General features: G+C 40.8%; 1 protein-coding gene across 2 annotated transcripts in view; it reads left to right on the forward strand.

Annotated features, from left to right (window-relative positions):
- Nucleotides 1-25,593, forward strand: part of RSPRY1 (ring finger and SPRY domain containing 1) — a 45,775-nt gene that overhangs the window by 10,340 nt on the left and 9,842 nt on the right. For both annotated transcript variants that reach the window (XM_058709207.1, XM_058709206.1), the window contains exons 2-12: nucleotides 2,649-3,153; nucleotides 8,798-8,850; nucleotides 9,523-9,635; nucleotides 11,176-11,302; nucleotides 12,345-12,403; nucleotides 14,301-14,367; nucleotides 16,006-16,137; nucleotides 17,512-17,627; nucleotides 19,034-19,177; nucleotides 23,800-23,911; nucleotides 25,243-25,345. In XM_058709207.1, coding sequence (XP_058565190.1) covers nucleotides 2,804-3,153; nucleotides 8,798-8,850; nucleotides 9,523-9,635; nucleotides 11,176-11,302; nucleotides 12,345-12,403; nucleotides 14,301-14,367; nucleotides 16,006-16,137; nucleotides 17,512-17,627; nucleotides 19,034-19,177; nucleotides 23,800-23,911; nucleotides 25,243-25,345 — 1,376 coding nt within the window. In that variant the 5' untranslated portion in view covers nucleotides 2,649-2,803. The remainder of the gene's footprint in view (nucleotides 1-2,648; nucleotides 3,154-8,797; nucleotides 8,851-9,522; nucleotides 9,636-11,175; nucleotides 11,303-12,344; nucleotides 12,404-14,300; nucleotides 14,368-16,005; nucleotides 16,138-17,511; nucleotides 17,628-19,033; nucleotides 19,178-23,799; nucleotides 23,912-25,242; nucleotides 25,346-25,593) is intronic.

The raw sequence follows: 25,593 nt of genomic DNA on the forward strand, positions 1-25,593 counted from the left end.
CCCCGTTCATGCTCTGTCTCTCTCTGTCCCAAAAATAAATAAAAAACGTTGAAAAAAAAATTTTTTTAAATAGTTGTTGTTTTTAAGTATATTAGTGTGCAAACAGACACATGAAGCTTTTAGCAGGGGTTACCTCTGGGAAAGGAATGGGCTATGCAGAAGAGAGGCTTTCACTTTTCTGTAGACTGTATGCAGCATTTCAGTCTTAAAATGAAAGTGCATCCATCTTTTGTTTTAAAAAGTTAACAGATGGGGTGCCTGGATGGCTCAGTTGGTGAAGTGTCCGACTTCAGCTCAGGTCATGATCTCATGGTTCATGGGCTCGAGCCCCATATGGGGCTCTGTGCTGACAGCTCAGAGCCTGGAGCCTGCTTCAGATTCTGTCTCCGTCTCTCTGCCTCTCCCCCACTCCTGCTTGTTCGTGCTCACGCTGTCTTTCTCTCTCTCAAAAATAAGTAAACATTAAAAAGTTAACAGATAAAAAACTTTTAATATAATTCTTTGATATTTCATGGGAGTGCTCTAGTGGCATATCAACTGGGCAGACCTATCAGAAAACGTTGGGTTCTGGGGCGCCTGGGTGGCTCAGTCGGTTAAGCGTCCGACTTGGGCTCAGGTCACGATCTCGCGGTCCGTGAGTTCGAGCCCCGCGTCGGGCTCTGTGCTGACTGCTCAGAGCCTGGAGCCCGTTTCAGATTCTGTGTCTCCCTCTCTCTCTGACCCTTCCCCGTTCATGCTCTGTCTCTCTCTGTCTCAAAAATAAATAAATGTAAAAAAAAAAAAAAAAAAAGAAAAGAAAAGAAAACATTGGGTTCTTTACCCACTTCGTCTGAATTGTTCCAACAGTGTCTTCTCTGAAATTTCTGTGAGAAGGGCTGGAGCACTGCTTCTTAAATATGTTACTTTTTGGTCTTAGCAGCATAGTTTATAAGATCAGTAGAAATTTATAGCAGGGACCCTTTTAAAGCCTTATTTCTGATTTCTGTCTCTTGTCCTTTTAAGCATTGAGATCTCTTAATTATCTACTCTCTGAGGGGAATTGTATGTGTACCATGGTCCCTGCAGTAATGGGAATGGTATTACTTCAACTCTTTGTTGATTCTCTTTTAAGAAGCTGTTTCCAGCAGAGTCCTTGTCTCATGCTCCTACCTATACTTCAGTCACATCCTTTTAAGTATAACCTCCAAATTTTAAAGACAGCCTGACTGGGGAGAACCAAAATACCTATGGTATTACTTGGCTCAGCCATTGCTATCTTGCTAGTCTGGAGAGAGATACTGTGTGTTAACTCTCTTCTTTCTTCCCATCCCTCCCTCCTCTTCCTTCTGTTGTCCCTCCCCCTCCCTCTATGGGTTATATTAGATTATTATATGTATGAGTAAAGGCTTTCTATCTCCATCTCCTTTCCTTTAGTTTTCCCCCATGAACAGTAATGAAACTAGGCAAATATTTAAAAGAATTTGCTGCAAATCTGTCCCAATAATGGAGTTAATTTTTCTCTTGCTTTTCTCTTGCTCCATTGAATTACACATTTTATTTATAGCTATTCCTGAGCCAGTGCTCAATATACACAGATTTAATTGTAAATAACCAAATGTTGAGAGTACACACTAGTCTCTCTTCCTTATACGTCCATTTTGTCCTTATGGGTCTTGTCTCCGGGTCTTGGCATGATTTTTTACTTTCTACTGCCAACCCCCTCCCACTTCTGTTTTCTTCTTCCAAATCCTTTCTAGACCTAACCAGATTTTCTCAGTTTAATGAGGAGGTGGTTCTATCATTAGGTTTTTGTTGATGACCAGACTGTATGGGATGAGAATTGCCATCCATGAATTCCTGGAGGGCAGGGACTGTGCCTTGTTCATTTTTATTCTCCCAGTGCCAGCATGGTGCAGGCATAGGGTGCCTAGTCAGTATTTTTAGACAAAGATCATGGATGTGCTCTTTTGTAACTTTGGAGCAGCAGACATATTGTACAAAAAACTCAGCGTTGTGAAAATGTAACTTTGTAATGTGTATTTGCCTCTCTCCAAACAGTCTTGCCGACATAACAGAAAAACTTTGTAACTGCTTGTATGATTTCTGTAAATTCTCAAGAGTGCCTCCAAATGGGAAACGTGTACAGTTTGGTGATTGCATTCAAGTGAAACACTCTACTCTTTATTCTCCTTGATATCAAGTGGGTGCTAACATATTTGTGTCATAACTTTTTTTTAACAATAAGCATCTGTAATTAGATAGTTTATTTGAAATATTAACTTTTCTCATACATTTAAATTTAAAAAGGAAACAGTTCTTTTTTTTTTTTTAATCCATTAAAGGAGTCTTTGCAACAATGGCACACATTCTTCTAATGTATTTCTGCATAGGTAGAACCATGCATATGGATTTGGGGGGGGGGGAAATCAGTGGTAATTTGTGTGGTTTACAAGGATATGGTTTAGCAATCAACTTTATGTTGTAATGCTAAAAAGAAGTTCTTGATCGTAATTCCCTTATGTAAAGATACCTCTTTGTGTCGGAAACCTATAAAAATAACCAGAGATGATTTCCCACTGTAATCCTATGCCTATAAAATCAAACTTAGAAACTGTGAGTAATTAAATGACCAAGAATCTTTGATGCATTTTTCTTTTCTTCTCTTTTAGAACTGCCACTGGATGACCCAGGTTCCCTGTAATTGATAATGTTGGAGATCGGTTCTGCAACTTTCTTCCATATTCGTTTGTTAAAAACAAATAGAATGCAAGTTCCTCCACTCCAGATTATGAAAACAGTACTTGGAAAACTGAAAACTATCTAAATGATTGTCTTTGGTTGGGCCGTGTTCTTAGTGAGCAGAAGCCTTGGCCAGGGTCTGCTGTTGACTCTTGAGGAGCACATAGCCCACTTCCTGGGGACTAGAGGTGCCACTGCTACCATGGGTAATTCCTGTATCTGCCGAGATGACAGTGGAGCGGAAGATAGTGTTGACACCCAGCAGCAACAAGCCGAGAACAGTGCAGTACCCACTGCTGACATGAGGAGCCAACCCCGGGACCCTGTTCGGCCACCAAGGAGGGGCCGAGGACCACATGAGCCAAGGAGAAAGAAACAAAATGTAGATGGACTAGTGCTGGACACACTAGCAGTCATACGGACTCTTGTAGACAAGTAAGTATCTGACTCCTCGCCGCCTCCTATGAGATGACAGCGTTCTATAGGAACCATAACCTTTGACTCCTTCACTTCATTAGGATCTCTTCACCAAGCCTTGAGCTCATAAGGCAAGGGAGAATATTTTATTTCTCCTCTGATGGCAGAGTAAATTATAAGCTTTGATATTTTTACTTGCTAACATCTACTCCTGCCTGGAAATATCTAAACATTTCAATAGCAGAAAGCACAAAGCTAGGATCTTTATTAGGGAATGTAGTAAATAAGGAGCGAGTTTGTGTTGCAAGCTACAATAGGAAATGGTTTCACAAAGACTGATTCTTATCTTGCTTGCCTATCTACGCCACAGACCAGAGATTCAAGATGAGTTATTTTTCCGAGAGCATGGCTGTGTGCACTTTCTGTTGGCGATGTAAGGACATAGATCAAGGAAAGCATTCGTCCTCCTCTCTTTTTGTATCCCTTATTTGGCCATCTTAGATCCATTTGGGAAGCTTGTAAATTGAAACTGCAGGGCACACCTGTACGTGTTTTGTTTCTCCCCTGCTTTGTCTAACTATATGTATGAAATCCCAGATTGAATAACAGTGAAATGAAAGAACATTGTTCAAGTTGAAAAAATATTTTAACTTAACTGCAGTTCAGTAGTTAGGAGCAAAAGTTTTAGAACCATGATCAACCAAGTTTCAAATTTCGGCCCAGCCCCTTGACTAGCTACATAATAGTGGGCGAATTAATTCTCTAAGCCTCAGGTTTCTCATCTATAAGAGGGAAATTATGTCTTTCTTACAGAGATTATCATAATATATGTAAAGCATCTAGAATAGTGCCTTACACATAACAATCACTCAGTAGATGATAGTATTTTTTTTAATGCTTATTTATTTTGAGAGAGAGAGAGAGGGAGCACAAGCAGGGGGGAAGAGCAGAGAGAGAGAGAGAGAGAGAGAGAGAGAGAGAGAGAATCCCAAGCAGGCTCCACACTGTCAGCACAGAGCCTGACACAGGGCTCGATCCCATGAACTTCGAGATCATGAGCTGAGCTGAAATCAAGAGGAGCCAGACATTCAACCGAGCCACCCAGGTGCCCCAACTTTTTTTTAAAGTTATATCTGGGTTCTTTTTGCCTCAGGCTCTGCTAGTAAATTTAAGTATCTAAATATTTGATAATCACTTTTATAAAACCTAGTTTTAATTCCTCAAAATTATAGTGTTAAGCAAGGTATACCTGTGCATATTTTTCTGAGGGGAATTTTTTCCCTTATAGAAATAAATTTATTTTGTACATCTTAATATCTGCTGTAGAACAGGCTGGGGAAAGGAGGTTCTTACAAATCTTCTCCATAACCAATTCAGAAAGGTCTTCCTAACGTTATTAATACCAGCTTTTGAAGCAGTTCTGGTATCTGGATCAATTTTGTTTATACTGTGGATAGACTCTTTTTATTTCTTTTTTTTAATTATTTATATTGTAGTTAATATACAGTACAACATTGGTTTCAGAGGTAGAATTCAGTGATTCATCATTTACATTCAACACCCCGTGCTCATCACAAGTGCCCTTCTTAATACTCACCACCCATCTAGCCCGTCTCCCACCCCCCTCCCTTCATCAACCCTCAGTGTGTTCTCTAGCAGTTAAGAGTCTCTTGTAGTTTGTTTCCCTCTCTTCTCTTTCCCTCCCCTTCCTATATATCCATCTGTTTTATTTCTTATATTACACATATGAGTGAAATCATGTATTTTTCTTTCTCTGATTGACTTTTTTCACTTAGCATAACATATTCTAGCTCCATCCACGTCATTGCAAGTGGCAAGATTTTCTTTTTTTTTTTTGATGGCTGAGCAATATTCCATTGTATATATACATCTTTATTCATTTGACAGTCAAGGGACATTTTTATGTCCCTTGGGACATAAAAATTTGTCCCAAGGGACAAATTATCTCCATAATTTGGCTATTGTTGATAATGCTGCTAGAAGCATTGGGTTGCACGTACCCCCTTGGAATCTGTATTTTTGTATCCTTTAGGTAAATACCTAATAGTGCAATTGCTGGGCCATAGGGTAGTTCTGTTTTTAGTTTTTTGAGGAATCTCCACACTTCTTTCCAGAGCGGCTGCATCAGTTTGCATTCCCACCAGCAGTGCAAGAGGGTTTCCCTTTCTCTGCATCCTCACCAACACCTCTTGTTTTGTTGTTAATTTTATGAATTTTAATGCTCATATGTTTGTAGAAAATATTTGTTGAATATAAATCTATGCCATTTACATCCCTCAAACTCAGTCAAGAAGCTAGAAACTGTTATTTAAAGTTTCTTCATGGTGCCTGGGTTTTTTTGTTCGTTTGTTTCGTGTTGTTTTTGAGAGACAGCACATGCAAGCGCGTGAGCAGGGCAGGAGCGTAGGGAGAGAGAATCTCAAGTAGACCTGCACCTGGGGGGTGGGGGTGGGGTGCACACACACAAGGCTCCATCTCACAACCCTGTGAGGTCATGACCTGAGCTGAAATCAAGAGTCGACGCTTAACTGATTGAGCCACCCGGGGGCCTCTCTGCATGGTGACGTTTAAAACATACAATAAAATTATAGTGAAAAGTTTCCCTTCCCAAATAAGGAAACCACAAGCAGTGTTATTTAAGCCCATTCGAGAAGTACAGAATAGGCTTTGCCGTATTTTTTAAGAAAGTGATGAAGACAGTATGGAAGCAGAGTAGGAGATTTATCTCCAATCTTTTAGAAAATATTACACATTATAAGTGAACTTGTTGATGAAGCAACTAATTCACTAACCTGAGGCAAATAGCGTGCATTTGAGTAATAGGGTCATCTTTACCGTAAACCTGCTTATACCAAATTATAGGTATAACTCTTCTGAGAATGAGCAAATAAGGCAGATGTAGAGCAAGTGTGACGGGACCTGTTCGAGAAGCTAATGGCCAAACAGCGTTCAGACAGTTACAAACATAGTCACTGTAGCTTGTTTTTCAGAAACTACTAAAGGAGAAGAATTTCATACCTATAAAGTTTATAAGGCTGTTAAAACTAACCGTGGAAGATAGGACTGATGGACTTGGTAAGAATATACCTAAAAGGATGTATGCAGATGTCACAATTCTAGAATAATTGGTATTGATTGTTCTCCTCATTTTGCTTGTTACTTAGGAAAGGATGATGTTGATCTGAGAGAGGGGAGCAGTTTCTAAAGCTGTAGTGAGAGGCTTATATTGGAAACACACTTTAAATATACTTAAAGTCGTTTTGAAGTTCTCTTATTTGCATTTTTTTTTTTTTTTGGTAGTGATTTTATCCTCAAATTGTCAGTGGTATTAATATTATTCTCATATAGTTTGGGACTTTAAGTTACAGACTCCTCCTGATGGAAGTTTTTTCCTCAGTGTGTGTGTGTGTGTGTGTGTGTGTGTGTGTGTGTGTCTGCGTGTCTGCATCTGTTCTGTCTTCCTCTCTGTCATTCTGTCTCTCTTCCTGTCATTTTTGCTGTTATCTCCATCTACCTTCAGTCTACGACTTAACCTAAAATTGGCAGGTCTGCGTTCCCATAGCCTGAGTCCTGCTACATGGCTTTCTTTGCCTTTTCTGTCACTGGAGACTTGCAGCTTGATATCAGTTGTAGCTCAGAGTGTCATTCCTAACTTTTTTCCAACTTCTTTCACTGAGAGGGGAACCCCATCTGAGCTTCACTTCCTGAGTCTGTTCCATCCCTTGCACAGGTGTGGTTTTGGTCCCCATTACCTACCCTGCAGGCATAGAGCTCCTGGTCACCTCTGTCTAGTTCCAGACAGTGAGCCCCATTGTCCTGCAGCTCTAGCTCCTGCGTCCCACCAGGAATTTCTGCTGCATTTCTGTTCCACAGAGAAGTTTGTCTTGTTTTTTGAATGTAAGGATGTGTGTGTGTCCTTAAAGTGCATCTGTGTAGAATCGAGGTGTTGTGGTCCTCATTGGTCACTGACTCTACCACATTTTTATTATTCTTTCCTTTTTCCCTAATCCTGTTGTCCCCTTTGCCTGACCCACTAACCAAATATCAATGGGTAACCATTCTCGTGAATTTAAGGTTATTTTCTTCCAGTCTGCCTGCCATATGTATGTTTGTGTCTCTATAGGAAGTTTATAATAGTATTTTGTGTGTGATTTTAAAAACTTACATAAGTGATACATAAATCTTTGTTTTTAACTTCTGTCAACATTATTTGAGACCTATGTTGCTGTGTATCAAGCTACAACTCCTGAGTCCTGCAGATTATTCCTTTGTACGTTTGAAAGTCTTATATTTTGTTATCCTGTTATCTGGTGATGGTCACTTACATTGATTCCAAATTTTTGTTCCTACAAATAGCATTATGACAAATAATCTCCTACACATCTATTACCTGTGTTAATAGTTTCTCTGGCATTGTTGGGACATTTAATTTCATTATTGCCAGATTGCTCTCCAGAAATATTTGTAATTGGTCAGTTACATCATTTAAGACAAATCTTTTGAGTGGTTACTTGTTATTTCTTCTGAGAGAGAGAGAGAGAGAGTGTGTGTGTGCGCGCATTCAGGGGAGGGACAGAGAGAGGGAGAGAGAGAATCCCAAGCTCCATGCTGTCAGCTCAGAGCCCCATGCAGGGCCAGATCTCACAAACCATGAGATCATTACCTGAGCTGAAATCAAGAGTCTGATGCTTAAGGAACTGAGCCACCCAGGTGCCGCTAAAGCAAATCTTTTAAATGATAATTTTCCCTTGTTATGGAAAGGTACAGGGTATGTCAGATAACAAGTACCTAATGAGTACCTGAAATTAACTTAATAATTTCCATATCATAAGAGTATTCTGAGGATTAAATGATTGAAAACAATAGTTTTTACAGGTTTCTTCATAGTAAAGCAGAGAGCCACGATATGTAAATAAACCTGAATTAGATCTAAGTAATTAGATTTACCATTGTTTGATGGAAAATATTTCGTTCATTAGTGAAGTTCCCCTAAAGCACTTCCTTAAGATTCCTGGGATCACAGATTGAAAACCCACTAAATTACAGTTTATAATGCCATTTTAGAGCATCATCTACAATATTAAATATCTCCTTGATTAAGTTTGGTTTCTTTTCCTTCTACTGCCATTTTATGAAACTTAAGCAAATAGTGTTATCTCCCAGAAGAACACTTAAAAATGAAGACGTTTATGTAGACGCTTGCTTCCATAAATCCTCAGTTGAGATTGTAATCTCCCTTCCTGGTGTTTCTTTGAGGTAAGTTGGAGGAAGATGACTTTGGCCTCCCTAGCTCATCTTGGTTGGCACTGGGCCTCTAGAGGAAAGCTGAAAGTAGTTCTGCAGTCTCCAGTTCTAGTCCCATGCTTTTGCTCCAGGCCATGTGGTGGTCCGTGCCTATGCCCTCCTGCCCCTTTTATTAGAGGGCCATCACAGATGATGGTCTTGGTCTTGAAAATGAACACATGTGGTGTATATTTGTCCTCACAGCGTGTATCTCCAGTTGTCTCTTCCATCTTTCTCCACAACCTTCCATGTTCATTTCTTCTTTCTCTTTCTATACCACCCTGTCAGTTTGAATTTTTATTTGGAATTGTCATTTCTTATTTCTTCAAGTTTGATGTGTTGACTATTTGTTTTTCAGTGATCAGGAACCTCCCTATTCAATGATTACATTGCACGAAATGGCAGAAACAGGTATTTTTCAAATTTTTAAAAAAATATTTTCTAATGAATTCATAATTATGGAAAATATGGCCACTTTTTTTAAATAAAAGATTCCAAAAGTACTTAATACACATGACCAACGTGTGCAGAAGTTTTCCTATCCAAAGGTAAAAATTAATAATCACTATATATTGCATCCTGAATATGTAGCTACACCTCTCAGTAACGGTTTTATTTCACCTAAATTATTAAAAGAGAACTTGGGGGAGCATTGACAGATCTTTGACCAAAACTCTTCCAGAATGGGAAGGGTAGTTTTTTGGCCCTTAATTTCCTAAGTATCATTGTGAAAGTAGAACCAACTGCTTCAGATATTTAATCTTCTCAGTACGCTCCTATGTTATAAACAAGATGCTGAAAACTATTTTAATTATAATTTGAGAACCCAGGACCATAGCTTCAATTCTCTCCAAATAAAGATGCCCCCAAATCACCAGGCTCCTGCAAATTAAGAATCTTTGGTTCTACCGTGATGACTACAATTAATGACTGTCTATGCCAAATGTTAACTGCTTAAAAGCTACAAGATAAAAGCCAAAAGTGTTTCTATTTTAATATAAAGTCACCTTGTGTTATAAGTGATATATTTTCACATTTTAGAAATAGTGGCTCTACCATATAATCTTATTGATTTGCTCTTAGATGAAGGATGGTTGGATGTTGTCCAGTCTTTAATTAGAGTTATTCCATTGGAAGATCCACTGGGACCAGCTGTTATAACATTGTTACTAGATGAATGTCCATTGCCCACTAAAGTAAGTTAATACTTCTCTTTAATGAAACTGTCACCTATGCTTAAACACAGGATAAATGCCTACAAAGAACCTTTGATATAATGCATTTCCTCTTTATACATTTGTGGTCTGTTTCATTCAATATTGACTGAATATTGACTGAGGGGCATTATGTAAACTTTTTTATTTCTTTTTTTTTTTTTTTTCAACGTTTTTTATTTATTTTTGGGACAGAGAGAGACAGAGCACGAACGGGGGAGGGGCAGAGAGAGAGGGAGACACAGAATCGGAAACAGGCTCCAGGCTCCGAGCCATCAGCCCAGAGCCTGACGCGGGGCTCAAACTCACGGACCGCGAGATCATGACCTGGCTGAAGTCAGACGCTTAACCGACCGCGCCACTCAGGCGCCCCAAACTTTTTTATTTCTAATGAAGTGCTACATCCTCTTTCTATCACTAACTTACTATAAAGCTTTGGTTTAAAATTTTAAAATGTTAAAAATTAAAACATTTATATTTGAAACAGCAATCTTCTTGAAGTTGGAAGACGATGTTCAATTGCTGAGCTGATTTTCTTACCTGTCTCTAAACAAATTTCCTCATAACAAAAGGTTTTCTTTAATGTTTCCTATTAAGAGAAAAAGCTATTATACTAAAAGCCCTTGTGAGTCTTACTCTAACATATTAAAGATTGGTATGACCTTGATTTTCCCTTAAATAGAACAAAAGTATCAAACTTTCATTGCCTTAGTCCATATCTTCTATGGAATGGGTTTTTGTTGTTTTTTTTTTAAATTTTTGGTGCTGGCATCTGTCATTTGGTTGAGCCTCAGACATTTGGGCACAACATGGAAAAACTTATGAACAGAAGAGAAAAGCCTTTGGCCCAGTCACTGATGAAATGACCTTTACCTAGGCTTATGAGAGGTTTCTGTTATAATTTGCCTCAAAAACTCTGGTGAGCTTTGTTCTTGCTTGATTAAAAAAAAAAAAAAAAAAAATGTAAGTAACCTTTTACTTAAACATCACTAAGACCCTATTATTATCAATCATATTGGCATTTGGGTGGATTTAGTCTGTTTAATGATTCAGGAGTAAACAGCATATTTTTTTAATACAACTGGTACATTTTTTTTTTTTTAATGTTTATTTATTTTTGAGACAGAGAGAGACAGAGCATGAGCAGGAGAGGGGCAGAGAGAGAGGGAGGCACAGAAGCTGAAGCAGGCTCCAGGCTCTGAGCTGTCAGCACAGAGCCCAACGTGGGGCTCGAACTCACGAACTGTGAGATCATGACCTGAGCCGAAGTCGGACGCTTAACCGACTGAGCCACCCAGGCGCCCCTACATTTTGAATGAAGTAGAATTTAGCAATTCATGTAAGAAAACTTCCAGGTTGATCAAATAACATTGATATCATTGGGTGCATTGTATCATTTTGTATGTGCATTCTGAGTTAATTTCATAACTGGCTATAGCTTTTGTCTCAAATGATTCCCCTGGAGGAAAAAACCTAAGTGATGATATATTTACCAAATTCCCTTGTACATTTTTGTTTTTAGGATGCACTCCAGAAATTGACTGAAATTCTCAATTTAAATGGAGAAGTAGCTTGCCAGGACTCAGGTCATCCTGCTAAACACAGGAACACATCTGCAGTCCTAGGTTGCTTGGCTGAGAAACTAGCAGGTAACTCTGGAAACCTCTACCAAGAAAGATCTTCAGTTTTTTTGACATGATGGAGAAGATTGCAGGTCTTTAATCAAACCTGTATCAGAAAGGAGTGTCTCAAAAGAAATAAAATAAAAATTTAATTTAATTTAATTAATACTGAGGGACAAGAGCTAACTGGAAAAAAAGTACTCAAAGTCCAAAGAGATGAATGCAATCTAATTTAGCTTTGAGGAGTTTCAGAGACATTTATTTATTTTTAAATGTTTATTTTTGAGAGAGAGAGAAAGAGAGCACAAGTGGGGTAGGGGCAGAGAGAGGGGGACACAGAATCTGAAGCAGGCTCCAGGCTCCGACCTGTCAGCACAGAGCCCGACATGGGGCTCAAACCCACGTACTGGGAGATCATGACCTGAGCTGAAGTCGGATGCTTAACTGACTGAGCCACCCAGGCGCCCCCAGAGAGACATTTAAAAGAAAAAGTTGTACTCATTTGCTTTAAAATTAAGAATAAAAGGTTAAATTCAGTATAATAAATAAAGATTATGGAGGTATATATTTATGCATATAATAGATAATATACATTTATGCACTTTATAGAGTTTAGCTAGATAATAGAGACCTACAAGGTAGGAGACGAAGAAAAGGAACTGTCATTGGAGCAGTTCCTGAGAAGAGAAGCAGATATTTAACTTGTTTATGAACATTACCCACTTTAGGAAAGTTAGCATCAAAGTGCAGGTGAAGAGCTCAGCTAGTTAGAATCCTGTATGGTGGAAGAAACAATGGATTCCAAATCAGGACCCGTGGGTACTGCCTCCGATTCTGCCATGTGCACTCCAAATGCACCAGAATGAGTGACTTCACTGTGGGCTCCATTGCTCAGCTGTGAAATAGAAACAGTACTATTCCCTGCCTCAGAGCAGGAGGCTTGAATCAGACACTGTGCGTGAGAGTACCTTGTCAAAGAGTTCTAAAAAACAATTTTACTGTTATTAGTTACTGATGAAAAAGAATATGGCCCATTTCATTGTATCTTGTGTTTGTTATGTTTGTCCAGGTCCTGCAAGTATAGGCTTACTTAGCCCAGGAATACTGGAATATTTGCTACAGTGTCTGGTAAGTGAGGCATCAGAGCCAGTTATTCTTAGTCATCTACAACTGTGCATTTTTCTAAAATTGCCAGCTTAACCACTGGCACAGAGAATGGAATCAGTTATAAATTTTATTTGCAGGTGTTTCCTGAGTGTTTATTCCCTCCTATGTTCAAAAAAAAGAAAAAAAAAGATGAGGGCGGGATAGGAATTTATTGCAAGCAAAAGCAGCTGAGTTGGTCTGGTTTTAAATTTAGTCCTAAGATAGCCGCTATGATTGGCTTTTGTGTGTGTGTCCTTAGGGTCGGCCAAATGGTAGTAGGGACCTCTGCAGCGGAAACAAAATTACATGGCATTCCAAGCCAGGAAACTGTCAGGTCAGATTGCCAGTGCATACAGATCTCCACTTCTTCCCTCCCCCTCTGGCTACTGCTCTTACAACTGTTGTCGTGGAGTACTTGATCTATTGTCTGTGAAGCTTGCGGTTTGCTGAGGTTGTACTGTCAGATCTCTTACACTGCTGGACTGCAGACTTGACTGGTCTGTATTTGTTAAAGTTATTTTTGCAGGCCTCCTGAGCATTGGCCTTCTTCAAAATCTCAAAGACCTTATTTTTCAATACTTATATGATATGTACCTAAGACACACCCCACTATGCTAAGCAAGCCCTGTGGGGATACAAAAGTAGTATAACCAGTCCTTTGCCTTTAAGAAGTTTCCTGGTTAACTGGGGGAACAGAGCTACTCGGACAAGACAGTTGGCCTCCATTTTATGACAGGGCATGATCAAGGGCAAAATCCCCTCTCTCAGACTAAGTGCCATAAGAGTGCCGAGAAGGTGATGGGGAGGTGGAAGATGGTGGTGGTAAGGGCCAGGAGAGCCATGGGAGACAGGCTTCCGGATGAAGGTGGCATCTCAGCCAGGTCACATCACAGGTTAGGATTTGTGCACACTGGAAGGAAAAATGGGTTTTGGCTAAGGGCCCATCACCAGCAGAAGCTCAGAGATAGAAATGACCATGCTCCTGGCATATTACAGAGAATTGTCTGTTCAGGAGACAGGGTTCAGAGACAGGAGGACAGGCCTGAACATCCTGATGGGGAGGGCTCTGGGCCTGAAAAACCACACTGAGGAATTGAGAGTGGATATGGCAGGAAGCAGGGTACCGAACAGGCTTTGCTGCGGGGCATGCTGGTGGTTGCATGGGGGTTGCAGAACCTTTGAGCCCCAGGGAAGTGAGTAGGAATCACCTGATGTTCTAGAGCTCCTTTGCAAGCTGCTAACGTAGCTGCGGTAAAGGATGGCTCTGAGAAGGTGTGATGTTAAGCAGGTAGGTTTTTCTTTAAATGATGAACACATGTGATGTGAAGTTAAATGTAATTTAAAGAGCGCTGTCCCACCTACCATTAGCATTTGTGGATTTCCTTGCAGAGAACAGACTGAAAACTAAGCCATAAGGTATTCATTCCATCATTTATAATTTTGGAACCTGGTAGTAATGTGTGGTTCCTTTAAGGCTTCTGAATAAAAGTCATTCTTAGCTACAATTCTAGGTTTCTGTTTGGCTTGCTTAAATCACTGTAAGAATCCGCGTGGTTTTCTTTCACAAAGCCCTAATATAAATGTTACTAAGTGGAATAACACAGTGCACTTAACAAAATACTTCTGAAATTTGCATATCTGTAAATGAACCCGGTGGCTTCAAGAAAATAATATACAATTTTATGAGACTCTGTCTTGGTTCCTTATTACTAGCAGTATTAGCAAACAGAGGATTAAGGACTCAAATGAGTAAAACTGTTCTGGTTGCTCCAAAAAAATCAAGCACATATTGGGTAAGAAGAAGAAATTGGTAACTCGCCGCCTCTGCAGGGGAATGATGTTTTTGCTTTATGTTTCTCTGTCTTTTGTTGTCTTTCAGAAGCTACAGTCCCACCCCACAGTCATGCTCTTTGCACTTATTGCGCTGGAAAAGTTTGCACAGACAAGTAGGTATAGTGACTTCTTGCACTAATGATCTTCTGAATTGGCTGTTAAAAATCTTATTTTTATTACTTACTGGATGAGCTTATGCTTTGAGCCCCATCAAACAGGTACACGTTCCGTATTTGTCTGGGTAGACACTTCAAGGCCAGTGAGATATAACAGGGACAAAAGCCAAGAGTTTTTCACCTAAGAATCAAAGCTTAATGACCATGGTTACTGACTTTTTGTAGCTAAAAAGTTAATGATGAGGGGTGCCTGGGTGAATCAGTCAGTTAAGTGTCCAACTTCTGCTCAGGTCATGATCTCACAATTCAGGAGATTGAGCCCTGCATCAGACTCTGCTCTGACAGCACTGAGCCTGCTTGGGATTCTCTCTCCCTCTCTCTCTGCCCCTCCCCCATTTGCACTTTCTCTCTCTTTCTCTCTCTGATGCAAAATAAATAAACCTAAAAAAGAAAAAAAACATTAGTGATGAGATTGCTACTTCCCAGAAAGTAGTCAAGGCTCCTGGGCTATGTCCTTATTCTAGTTTCCAAGTTTTCTAATTGCCTGTCCTCGCTCCTTCCCACCCCTTAACCTGCCCAGCAAATCATCCTACCCTTTCTTTTTTTTTTTTATTTTTTTTTTTATTTATTTTTTATTTTTTAATATATGAAATTTACTGTCAAATTGGTTTCCATACAACACCCAGTGCTCATCCTAAAAGGTGCCCTCCTCAATACCCATCACCCACCCTGCCCTCCCTCCCACCCCCCATCAACCCTCAGTTTGTTCTCAGTTTTTAACAGTCTCTTATGCTTTGGCTCTCTCCCACTCTAACCTCTTTTTTTTTTTTTTTTTTTCCTTCCCCTCCCCCTTGGGTTTCTGTTACGTTTCTCAGGATCCACATAAGAGTGAAACCATATGGTATCTGTCTTTCTCTGTATGGCTTATTTCACTTAGCATCACACTCTCCAGTTCCATCCACATTGCTACAAAAGGCCATATTTCTTTTTTTTTTTTTTTTTTTTTTAATTATTATTTATTTATTTTTTTATTTTTTTTTTAATTTATTTATTTATTTATTTATTTTTTAATATATGAAATTTACTGTCAAATTGGTTTCCATACAACACCCAGTGCTCATCCCAAAAGGTGCCCTCCTCAATACCCATCACCCACCCTGCCCTCCCTCCCACCCCCCAACAACCCTCAGTTTGTTCTCAGTTTTTAACAGTCTCTTATGCTTTGGCTCTCTCCCACTCTAACCTCTTTTTTTTTTTTTTTTTTCCCTTCCCCTCCCCCATGGGTTTCTGTTACGTTTCTCAGGATCCACATAAGAGTGAAACCATATGGTATCTGTCTTTCTCTGTATGGCTTATTTCACTTAGCATCACACTCTCCAGTTCCATCCACGTTGCTACAAAAGGCCATATTTCATTCTTTCTCATTGCCACGTAGTATTCCATTGTGTATATAAACCACAATTTCTTTATCCATTCATCAGTTGATGGACATTTAGGCTCTTTCCATCATTTGGCTATTGTTGAGAGTGCTGCTATAAACATTGGGGTACAAGTGCCCCTAGGCATCAGTACTCCTGTATCCCTTGTCATCCTACCCTTTCATGGTTAATTCAAGGTTTATGTCTTCCCAAACAGGTGAAAATAAATTGACTATCTCTGAATCCAGTATTAGTGACCGGCTTGTCACATTGGAGTCCTGGGCTGATGATCCTGATTATCTGAAACGTCAGGTTGGGTTCTGTGCCCAGTGGAGCTTAGACAATCTCTGTAAGTAGCAATTGTCCTTCCAAAAAGGAAAAAGCCTGTTTCCCCTTCCAAACCCATTTCTTACACAGGACCACTATTCTGTAGTGAATGTGACACTTACCTTATAAGGTCCTATACTGTAGCTTGGCTGTATTCTAGCAGAAAAACATTCTAGGGACCCTCTAGATAAGAATTATATGGAATGCTTCTAATTCCAGCACTCTTTCTGTTCACAGACTTTTACTGATACCCTACTTCCTGCTGCGTCAGGGCCATTAATCAAATGGCAGTGTCTAGGGGTGCCCGGGTGACTCAGTCAGTTAAGCGTCTAACTCTTGATTTCAGCTCAGGTCATGATCTCATGGTTCATGAGTTTGAGCCTAGCATCGGACTTTGCTCTCATAGCATGGAGCCTGCTTGGGATTCTCTGTCTCCCTCTTCCTCTCCACTCCTCCCCCATGTGCATGCGCCTGCGCAGACTCTGTTTCTCTCTCTCTCCCTCTCTCTCTCTCTCCCTCTTTCTCAAAAGTAAACATTAAAAAAAATAGCAGTGGGGCACCTGGGTGGCTCAGTCAGTTAAGCATCCAACTTCGGCTTAGGTCATGATCTTGCGGTTCATGAATTCAAGCCTCACGTTGGGCTCTGTGCTAACAGCTTGGAGCCTAGAACCTGCTTCAGATTCTGTGTCTCCCTCTCTCTCTGCCCCTCCCCTGTTCTCTCTGTCTCTGTCTCTCAAAAATAAATTTTAAAAAATAGCAGTGTCTAATCAACTCTTCTGACGCAAACTATCTCCTCACTGTCCTATAAGCGGGCCCCAGTCATTCCTGCCTCTGGGCCTTTCCCTCACTTGGAGTTCTCTGTCTTTACTCTCCTCCTTATCCTAACTTGGCTCTTCAAAACTCAAGACGCGTCTTACCTATGTCAGGAGGGTTGCTCCCAGCTTTTCTTGTTCCCTTCCAACAGCTGCTAGAACTAAAACTACCCCTAGTACTAATCCTCACTCCCCCTCCAGAGTTAGCACTGTGTAGAAGCACGGCTGGATGTGTGCACCCCCTGCTCCTGCCACAGCACTGTGGGGAGTTGCTTTGTGCACAGCCTGTGTGGTGCCAGTGAAAGAATCGTTCTTAGAAAGTATAGTTTGGCTTTGGTTGCATGCAAAATAACAAATCCAGAGAGCAGAAGCATGAACCTCACAGTGCTGTCCTAGCCTGTCCTAACTTTTGCTTAATTGATCCTCATGTGGTCGTGCAGCAACAGAGCCAAGGTCTTTAAGTCTCCCTACCAATTCTGCCATTTCTGAGCACCTCCCCTTAACTAGAATGGCAGCCAGTGATGACACTAGCTTTTTCCCCACAACAGCCTGCCTTAGAAACATGACCACTTTTTCTTTTGCAGTTTTAAAAGACAGTAGGCAGCTGACCTATGAGAAAGTGGACTTGAATAGCATTAGGGCCATGCTGAATAGCAACGATGTCAGCGAGTACCTGAAGATCTCGCCTCATGGCTTGGAGGTAAAGCTTTCATGGATGGAACATTCAGGGGGAAGAAATCTTGGTCTCATTTTCACACCCTGGTTCTGAACAAAAAAGCAATTTTTTGCAGAATAGATGGAAGTTCATTTCATACTCCAAGAGTGTTTAGAGGTAGAACTGGCAGACAGAAGGTGTTTGGGATATTACTTAGTCTTTTATATCCCACACGTGCTATACTCATAGTAAGTAAGCACTATAATATTTTTTGACAATTTGATTTTTTTTTTTTTTTTGTAGCTTCAAGTTTTCTTTAAATTCCAGTTAACATACAGTGTTAATATTAGTTTCGGGTATATAATTTAGTGATGCATCACTTACATACAACGCCCAATGCTCATCACAACCAGTGCCCTCCTTAATGTCCATCACCCATTTAACCCATCCCTCCACCCACCTCCCCTCCAGCAATTGTTTGTTCTCTATAGAAAATTTGATGGGGGCGCCTAGGTGGCTCAGTCAGTTGAGTGTCCGACTTCAGCTCAGGTCATGATCTCACACTCTGTGAGTTTAAGCCCCGCATCGGGATCTGTGCTGACAGCTCAGAGACTGGAGCCTGCTTCAGATTCTGTGTCTCCCCCTCTCTCTGCCCCTCCCCTGCTCATGCTCTGTCTCTCTCTGTCTCAAAAATAAAAATAAAAACATTAAAAAAAAATTTTTTTTTAAAAGAAAGAAAATTTGATGTAAATATGTCTGTTTTCAATCTCTGCCATTTTATTCAGCTAAAGGTACAAAGACTAGTGTTTCCTAAAGAAGCCCTTCCTTTTTAAATCCCTGCATAACCAGTTGTATTCTGTCTAATGTTCCCCCTCTTCCCTGCGTGTTGGAAATGTTGCCGATTTTGTGGTGCACGTTGGTGAACGCTGCTTCTGTACAAGAAGGCACCATAAGGCACTAGACATGTCAAGATTAAAGAACTGTTTGAAGAGTGGCTGCAGACAGCACTTTGATCTTGCGTATTGCCAAATGCCTCCGTAGTTTTCTGCTTTAGATTATCTTGGGGTATCCCGTCTTATACCCTTCAGTGTCCTTCTCTGTCTCCATCCTAACAAGTGCAGGTTAAGGCCATGTTAATGCATCTGTAAAAGATTCCACTGTGAAGGTAAATACCTGTAAGTACTTCAAAAAGAAGCCAGTAGCCTCGTTAATTCTTCCTGTGGCCATCTTTGAGGTCTTTCAACCCTGTTAGGACTCCTTGGGGATAAAACCATAAAACAGAGTGTGCTTCATTCTGTTTTGCACTTTTTGTACCTGGGGATGCACAGAGAAGGAAATGACCATCCACCAGAAGCTTCGATAAGGAAAAAGACTCCACCTCTGAGCAGTCACTTGTCTTTGGTGGTCTCCAGGCATTGATGGTATACTATGACCCGCTTTGGTTTTGCCAGGCTCGCTGTGATGCTTCCTCTTTTGAAAGCGTGCGTTGCACCTTCTGCGTGGATGCTGGGGTGTGGTACTACGAGGTCACTGTGGTCACTTCTGGCGTCATGCAGATCGGCTGGGCCACGCGAGACAGCAAATTTCTCAATCACGTGAGTACCCTAGAGAACTGTGTGAACAGGGCCAACCGCAGGCTTTTGGTGAGCGGGTGGAGGACACGGCTTTTTCAGGTAGGCTTGCAGCGTCATCGTGCCTCGGGGTGCACCACGTGCTGCCAGATCCTTCGCACAGGGGGTGCCGAATGGATTCAGAAAAAGCGAAACACAAGTGAAACCGCCCGTCAGCTTTTTTCCCCCTCGAGTTTCAAGTTCACATTCGTTTTTACCGACAGGTTGGCTGTGTCCTTTGTCTCTGTAGGGTGTCTCCTCCCCCAGCCACATTGCTGGCTTGGTTTTCGTATTGGGACCCAGCATGACTTTTACCTTGCATTTAAGCTTTAAGAACCTTGTAAGAATTCTCTTCCTTTCATAAAATACTAAATATTGGCTTGACTTCTTTAACTTGACTTTTATCTTGTGATTGGTAGGCACATTTGTTTTCAATATTTAGTATTTATCTTTTGTTGTAGAAAGCTGGCAGGTAAGAGGGAAGATGAAATCCATTAGAAGAAGCGGGATTCAGCTACCGCTGCTCGAGTGTGAGGGCAGGGCTTCCTCTCTTTCCTATAGATATTAATTTCTTGCCAATTTATGCCCTTCTGATGCCCAGCCTGATCGACTTTCTTGTGTTTTTCCAATTTTAAGCTGTTTGGAATCAATCCAGTTTTGATCTGGAATCTTTTGTGTGGATATATGATTTTTACCCTTTGAACTGGGAAAACACTTTGGATTATTTTGCTAATTTAAACAGTAGTCTCCCATCTGTAAGGTGCTAGGTTGGGTGTTAGAAGTGAACCAACAAAACCAAACTCTGCTTGCCTGCTGTAGGTATAGTTTCGGAAGGACCGTTTCAGCAAGGCTGTGTAGCATCTTAGAATTGTGCATGGCCTTTTACTAAACTCCTTGCTGGAGAGACAACTGGAGGAAGAGAGTCAGTGGAGAGGTCAGATTCTTGTCCAGGATAGAAAACTAGACCCCAGTCTGCTGTTGCTTTTGTCGGGACCTTTCTCTGATGAAGGGCCTCCTCACTGACAGCACCTTAATTAACACCTGGATGCGTGAGGCTTTATTGTGGCACCATGTGGTCAGAAGTACACGGGTCTGGAGAACAGTGCTGGTTAGTCTCTTAGTTCCCACCTTGGGCACTGATTTAAAGAAGGTAGCATCAATTATCCTGACAATCTGACCCAAAGGAGGTCCCGAAGACAATTTTTTAGACCTTAGGGGGCAAAAAGGTTTGTTTCCAGAGCGTTGTCATTTTGGAGCCATTCCTCTGACTCCCACAGCAGCCTGTACTGCCACCACGTCCATTTCACATATGACAAATGGAGACTGGGAGGACCTAAAGAATATTGGACTAGAATTCAGGCTCCTTCCTGTTCTCTAAGAGTCATCTTCTTTGCATTTGAAAATGGAAAGAATCTCAGAGAATTAGCTAGGTTCCTCATTTGGGTGTAAAAAAAGTTGTTCCAGAACTAGAAGAAAGATGGAAATCTCTAGGGAGGAAGCTCTAGGACAACATTTGTTTCTCATCATTTGGCAGCAGCACCACCACCGCCTCCCCGCCCCCCCAACCGCCGCCCATGAGTCTATGTGTAGTATATCTAATTCTCGATATTGTAAATTTTTTTTAATATTAAAATTTTTTATTATTTACCAGTGAGGCTGCCACTAATTTGTGCCATATCATTGCAGAAACTTTGGCTCCTCAAATTAAGATCCTTAAAATGCTGTTTTCCTATCCTCTAAATTGCTTGACAGACTTTTAATTTCTTCCTTTAAAAATCAAAACCAGGGGTGCCAGGGTGGCTCAGTCTGTTAAGCATCCACCTCTTTGGTTTCAGCTCAGGTTATGATCTTATGGTTCATGAATTCGAGTCCTGCGTCGAGTTCTGTGCTGACAGTGCAGAACCTGCTTGGGATTCTCTGTCTCTCCCCATCTCTTTGCCCCTCCCCAGTGTGTGTGCTCTCTCTCCTCTCAAAATAAATAAATTTTAAAAAATGTTTTTTAATCAAAAAACATTTTTTTCCTGATCTAAGTACTTGTTGATTCTCTGTTAGAAGTCAATGAAGTCTGATACCTCTTTTCCCAAACGTAGGATTTTAATCATGTTGCCATACTTACAACTTTGCTTCAAATGGACGTTCTGGTAATGCTGATTTTTTTTTTTTTTTTTTGCCTGTACAGACGGGTGTGGTTTTATGAAATAAGTCATCCCTAGGATACACACAGTCTCTAATGACTTGAAGTCAATCCACAGTGCCTCTTCTTTTAACTCTTACTGCTTGGGCTTCAGTTTTGAAAGGATGATAAAAGTGTTGGGCTCTCATTCACATGAGAAGCTTAAGGACAGTTCTTGTTCAGGTCACCTACAGAATAGTTGGTCTTGTGTATTTTTATGGAGGTTTGGGTGAAACAAGTTTTTAAGGGTGCATTTTGAGTTATCTGAAATAACTTTTGCCTTTTCATGAGCATCTACCATACTTTCGCGTACTATCTCTAATCTTTTTGAGAGTTTGGGAAGGTATTATTCTCTCATTTAAAGATGAGAGTGAGGTTCAGACAAATAAATTTAGAAACTTACCCGAGGTCACCTGGCCTCCAAGTGCTAGAGAAGAATCGAGACCCTGGTCAAGATAACCCATGCTCCTTCCCCTGGAGTAGCCTCGTCCCTTGGAGAAAATGAGTCTGTTTTCTGAAACAGAAAAGGGGAATAACTCGGAAGCCTATTGGGAACTCCCAGGCTGTTGAGGAGTTTGGGAACTAGACAGGCACCAAGGCAACATCAGAGAGCCAAGAGACAGGAAGTACAACAGCCAGTGTTTTAGGCGCTAAGATGCCAACATTTCTGCCACAAACCAGTCCTAACCATTCCTCCGTGTGGGTCACTCCTACCACGCTAGGTGTCTGCTGGACGGATCCAGCTGGCCAAGCCTAGGTTACATCCTACCCCTCCAACTTCTGAGCGGGAGGCAGGACATTGTATCTTCATTAAATTCCCTAAAACAGGAAGGGGTTGGGATGCTGGACAGCAGAAAAAAAAGGGGAAAGAATTCAAAATATTTCCTGAATGGCAAGCTATGGATTAAACTTTTTGTTTTCAGTAATGTTTCCGTTACTAAAATATACATGACCATAAACAAGCATATCAAAATTATTACTCCAAGTGCTAAGCTAGCTACCCTGTTCTCCCATTTATCTGTCTCAGCTGGAAACCACAATCCTGCTGGGAATGTTTTCAGGTTGACAGAGGGTGTAGGGCATCTAGCTCGCTCTCAGAGATGTCGGCTCAAAGGGATTTTTCCAAGTGTATCTCTGCTTGGTAGAAGTAACTACTTCTTAGCCTGTAGACGTTGAGCTCTGGTTGAAATTATTACAGTTCCACCTTTGTCCCACAGTGCCACTCTCCAGTGAAATTCATCCTGGCATGGAAGACATTGCTTGGTAAAAGTCTGATCTTAACCAACTCTTGTGGCTAGAAATCTTCTAGGAATGTCTTCACGTTGTTCCACCGAGGACTTGGTAGTACATTAGAAAGTGAATTGCTTACCTTTTGCCTATGAGCAACACGCATAAAATAAAAAACCATTTTTCCTTGTTCAGGCTTGGAAAGGAGGGATAGCGAGGTATTCTTTCTAGTCAACTGATGAATTTCTTCTCTGCCTAAAGACAGGTAGATGAAAGTTCATTTAACTCTTGAATAATCTGAATAGTGCATTCAGAACAGCTGGTTCAGAAGCCTCACTTTGGAGAACACTCATGAGAATTCAGTATATTGTAGTCCCAAGTAGTCAAGGAATATGTTCGAGCCTTTTCTCCGGTCGATCTCCTCACTGCATTGTTTATTCCAGAGAACAAGCAGAACATCACCAAGGACCTGAAATCTTACTTGGATATGGCCCACTAAGAATCTTTCACCATGAACCTTTAAAGATAGCAGTTGTCTGATCTGCATGCTTCTTCTGTTTGTTCTATTTTTTCATAAGCACTTAAAATAATTTAAGATCCCATCCACCCTTTTAACAATAAAATAATTGTGAAATAATTAAAAGGAAATAAGAAATAAAAGAAGCTGCCGAGGACTTGTATGATGCTCGAGTTGAGCCCACCTCCGAATAGCTATTAGCTGACTGCCCACTATAACCTTTTTCTTGTGTCCAGTTTTGAAATCTCCGTGTATGTGGTTGTTTTGAAGTCTACTACATGCAAGAAAGTTGTTTTCCCAGCCACAGTGAAGTAGAAAGCACACCATTCTTAGGATCAGAAGAGTCCAAGGTCCAAACGTGGCTTTCTTAGTAATGATTTGTCTTTGGGTGATGTGGTGGACCTCTCTGAGCCTTTATCTCCTCTTAAAGTGGAGCAGGATGCCATCAGCCTTATGGTGGCTCATGAGAATTAAAAGAACTAACAGATTTGTTCGTGAGGTCATTATCCAGCCATGGAGAGCCAGGCTTCCGGGTCAGCATTTTGGTATCTTCTAAGAACCATAGGCTCCCTTCATCCGGAAAGCTTAGAATTCCAGCCACCAGGTGTATGGTTACAAAAGACACACCGTCTTTTCTCAGAACGCAGCAGGCAGAGCCTTGCTAATCTTCTGGGCCCTATCTCCCTCCAGGAAGGCTATGGCATTGGGGACGACGAATACTCCTGTGCCTACGACGGCTGCCGGCAGCTGATTTGGTACAATGCCAGGAGTAAGCCTCATCTACACCCGTGCTGGAAAGAAGGTACCCGTTCCTCTCTGTCATGAATTTATCGACTGGGTCCAGACATCTGGTTATGATGAAGGCATCTATTATGCTGGGCCTTAAAATGTTTTAATGGAAGAAGATGTAATATGAAAAGGGATATGAGCCTTTGTATTCCCCCTCATGGATGTAAACAGCGTTCTGATAAGTTTACTTCTGGTAGAGCCCTTCCTTTTGCAAAAGCATTTCAGACTATAGAATTCTTAATTGAGTGGGGAAAATGATAAGATTAATATGGATTCTAGTTTTCTCTTTGGGTATATGCTTTTTTTTTTTTTCTTTGTTGAGATTTTATTTTTAAGTAATCTCTGTACACAACTGGGGCTTGAACTCACAACCCCAACATCAGGAGTCACTCGCTCCAACTGAGCCAGCCAGCCGCCCCTCTAGATACATGCTTTGAATCAAAGCATTCAGGGAGATATTGAGGACACTGATATTGTAATGCCAGTAAAATGAGGATATTTTTAGAGGCCAGGTGGCTATGGAATAGGCACTATTCAGTGGCCACATTCTGGGCCCCACTAGAGCAGCTTTTAAGGATGAGTTGAGGGCACCTGGGTGGCTCAGTTGGTTAAGTGTCTGACTTTTGATTTCGGCTCAGGTCATGATCTCACAGTTCGTGAGGTCAAGCCCCGTGCTGGGTCCATGCTAACAGCATGGAGCCTGCTTAGGATTCTGTCTCTCTGTCTCTCCCTCTTAGTCTCTGCCCCTCCCCTGCTCATGCTCTCTCTCAAAATAAATAAATAAAAACTTAAGAAGAAAAAAAAAAAAAGAGGCACTGTCTGCAAAGACTGTCTCATTTTTGTTTTCTAATAATTTTAAAAAATTACTGAAGTAATATGTTTAGCATAAAAATTTGGGAAATAGGGGAAAGGAGTAAAATGAAAATCCCTTATAATTCCTCCATCCAGAGATTTTTTTTTTTTTAAACACTTAAAATTTGGTGTATGTATTTTTTGTTATTGTCTCACTCCTATGCCTTGAACAGGTTTCCAGGTTATTAAATAACATGATTTTTGTGTGTGTGAAATTCATTTTGAGAGAGAGAATGTGTGCCAGGGGGCAGACAGAGAGGGAGAGAATCCGCGCTCTTTTTTGCCACCCAAGTGCCCCAGCAGCGTTTTCTTCTTAATCGTAGTCTAAAATATTAGACCAGTTGCAGAAGAAGCAAGACTGGTGAATGTGTTGATACATAGCTACAGACGCAGACTTGACTTGATACAATGACTAAAACCCTTGAGACACTGAGCAGAATCCTGGTAGTAGCATACACCCTAACCCTTAGCATGTTTCACTTTCTCCTGTAGGAGACACAGTAGGATTTCTGTTAGACTTGAATGAAAAGCAAATGATCTTCTTTTTAAATGGCAACCAGCTGCCTCCTGAGAAGCAAGTCTTTTCATCTACTGTGTAAGTACCTTTCCTCAGTCAAAAATTTGAGTAGATGCATGGAATTCACTTTTCTTCAGAAAAAGACTTTGTCCATTTATGTAGTCAGTTGTGATGAGAAATCATTTTATTTAGAGTAATTAAAGACCCATTTGATCATATCTATAACCGTCCTGAAGCTTAATATAAGAAGATGAGGTTAGGACATTGTCAGGGTCACAGTCCTGTCTAGGTTAGTAAACAGAATCCATTACCCTTCCTTTCTACTA

The sequence above is a fragment of the Neofelis nebulosa genome, chromosome 17, assembly GCF_028018385.1.
Source record: "Neofelis nebulosa isolate mNeoNeb1 chromosome 17, mNeoNeb1.pri, whole genome shotgun sequence".
In the NCBI taxonomy this organism is placed as follows: domain Eukaryota; kingdom Metazoa; phylum Chordata; class Mammalia; order Carnivora; family Felidae; genus Neofelis; species Neofelis nebulosa.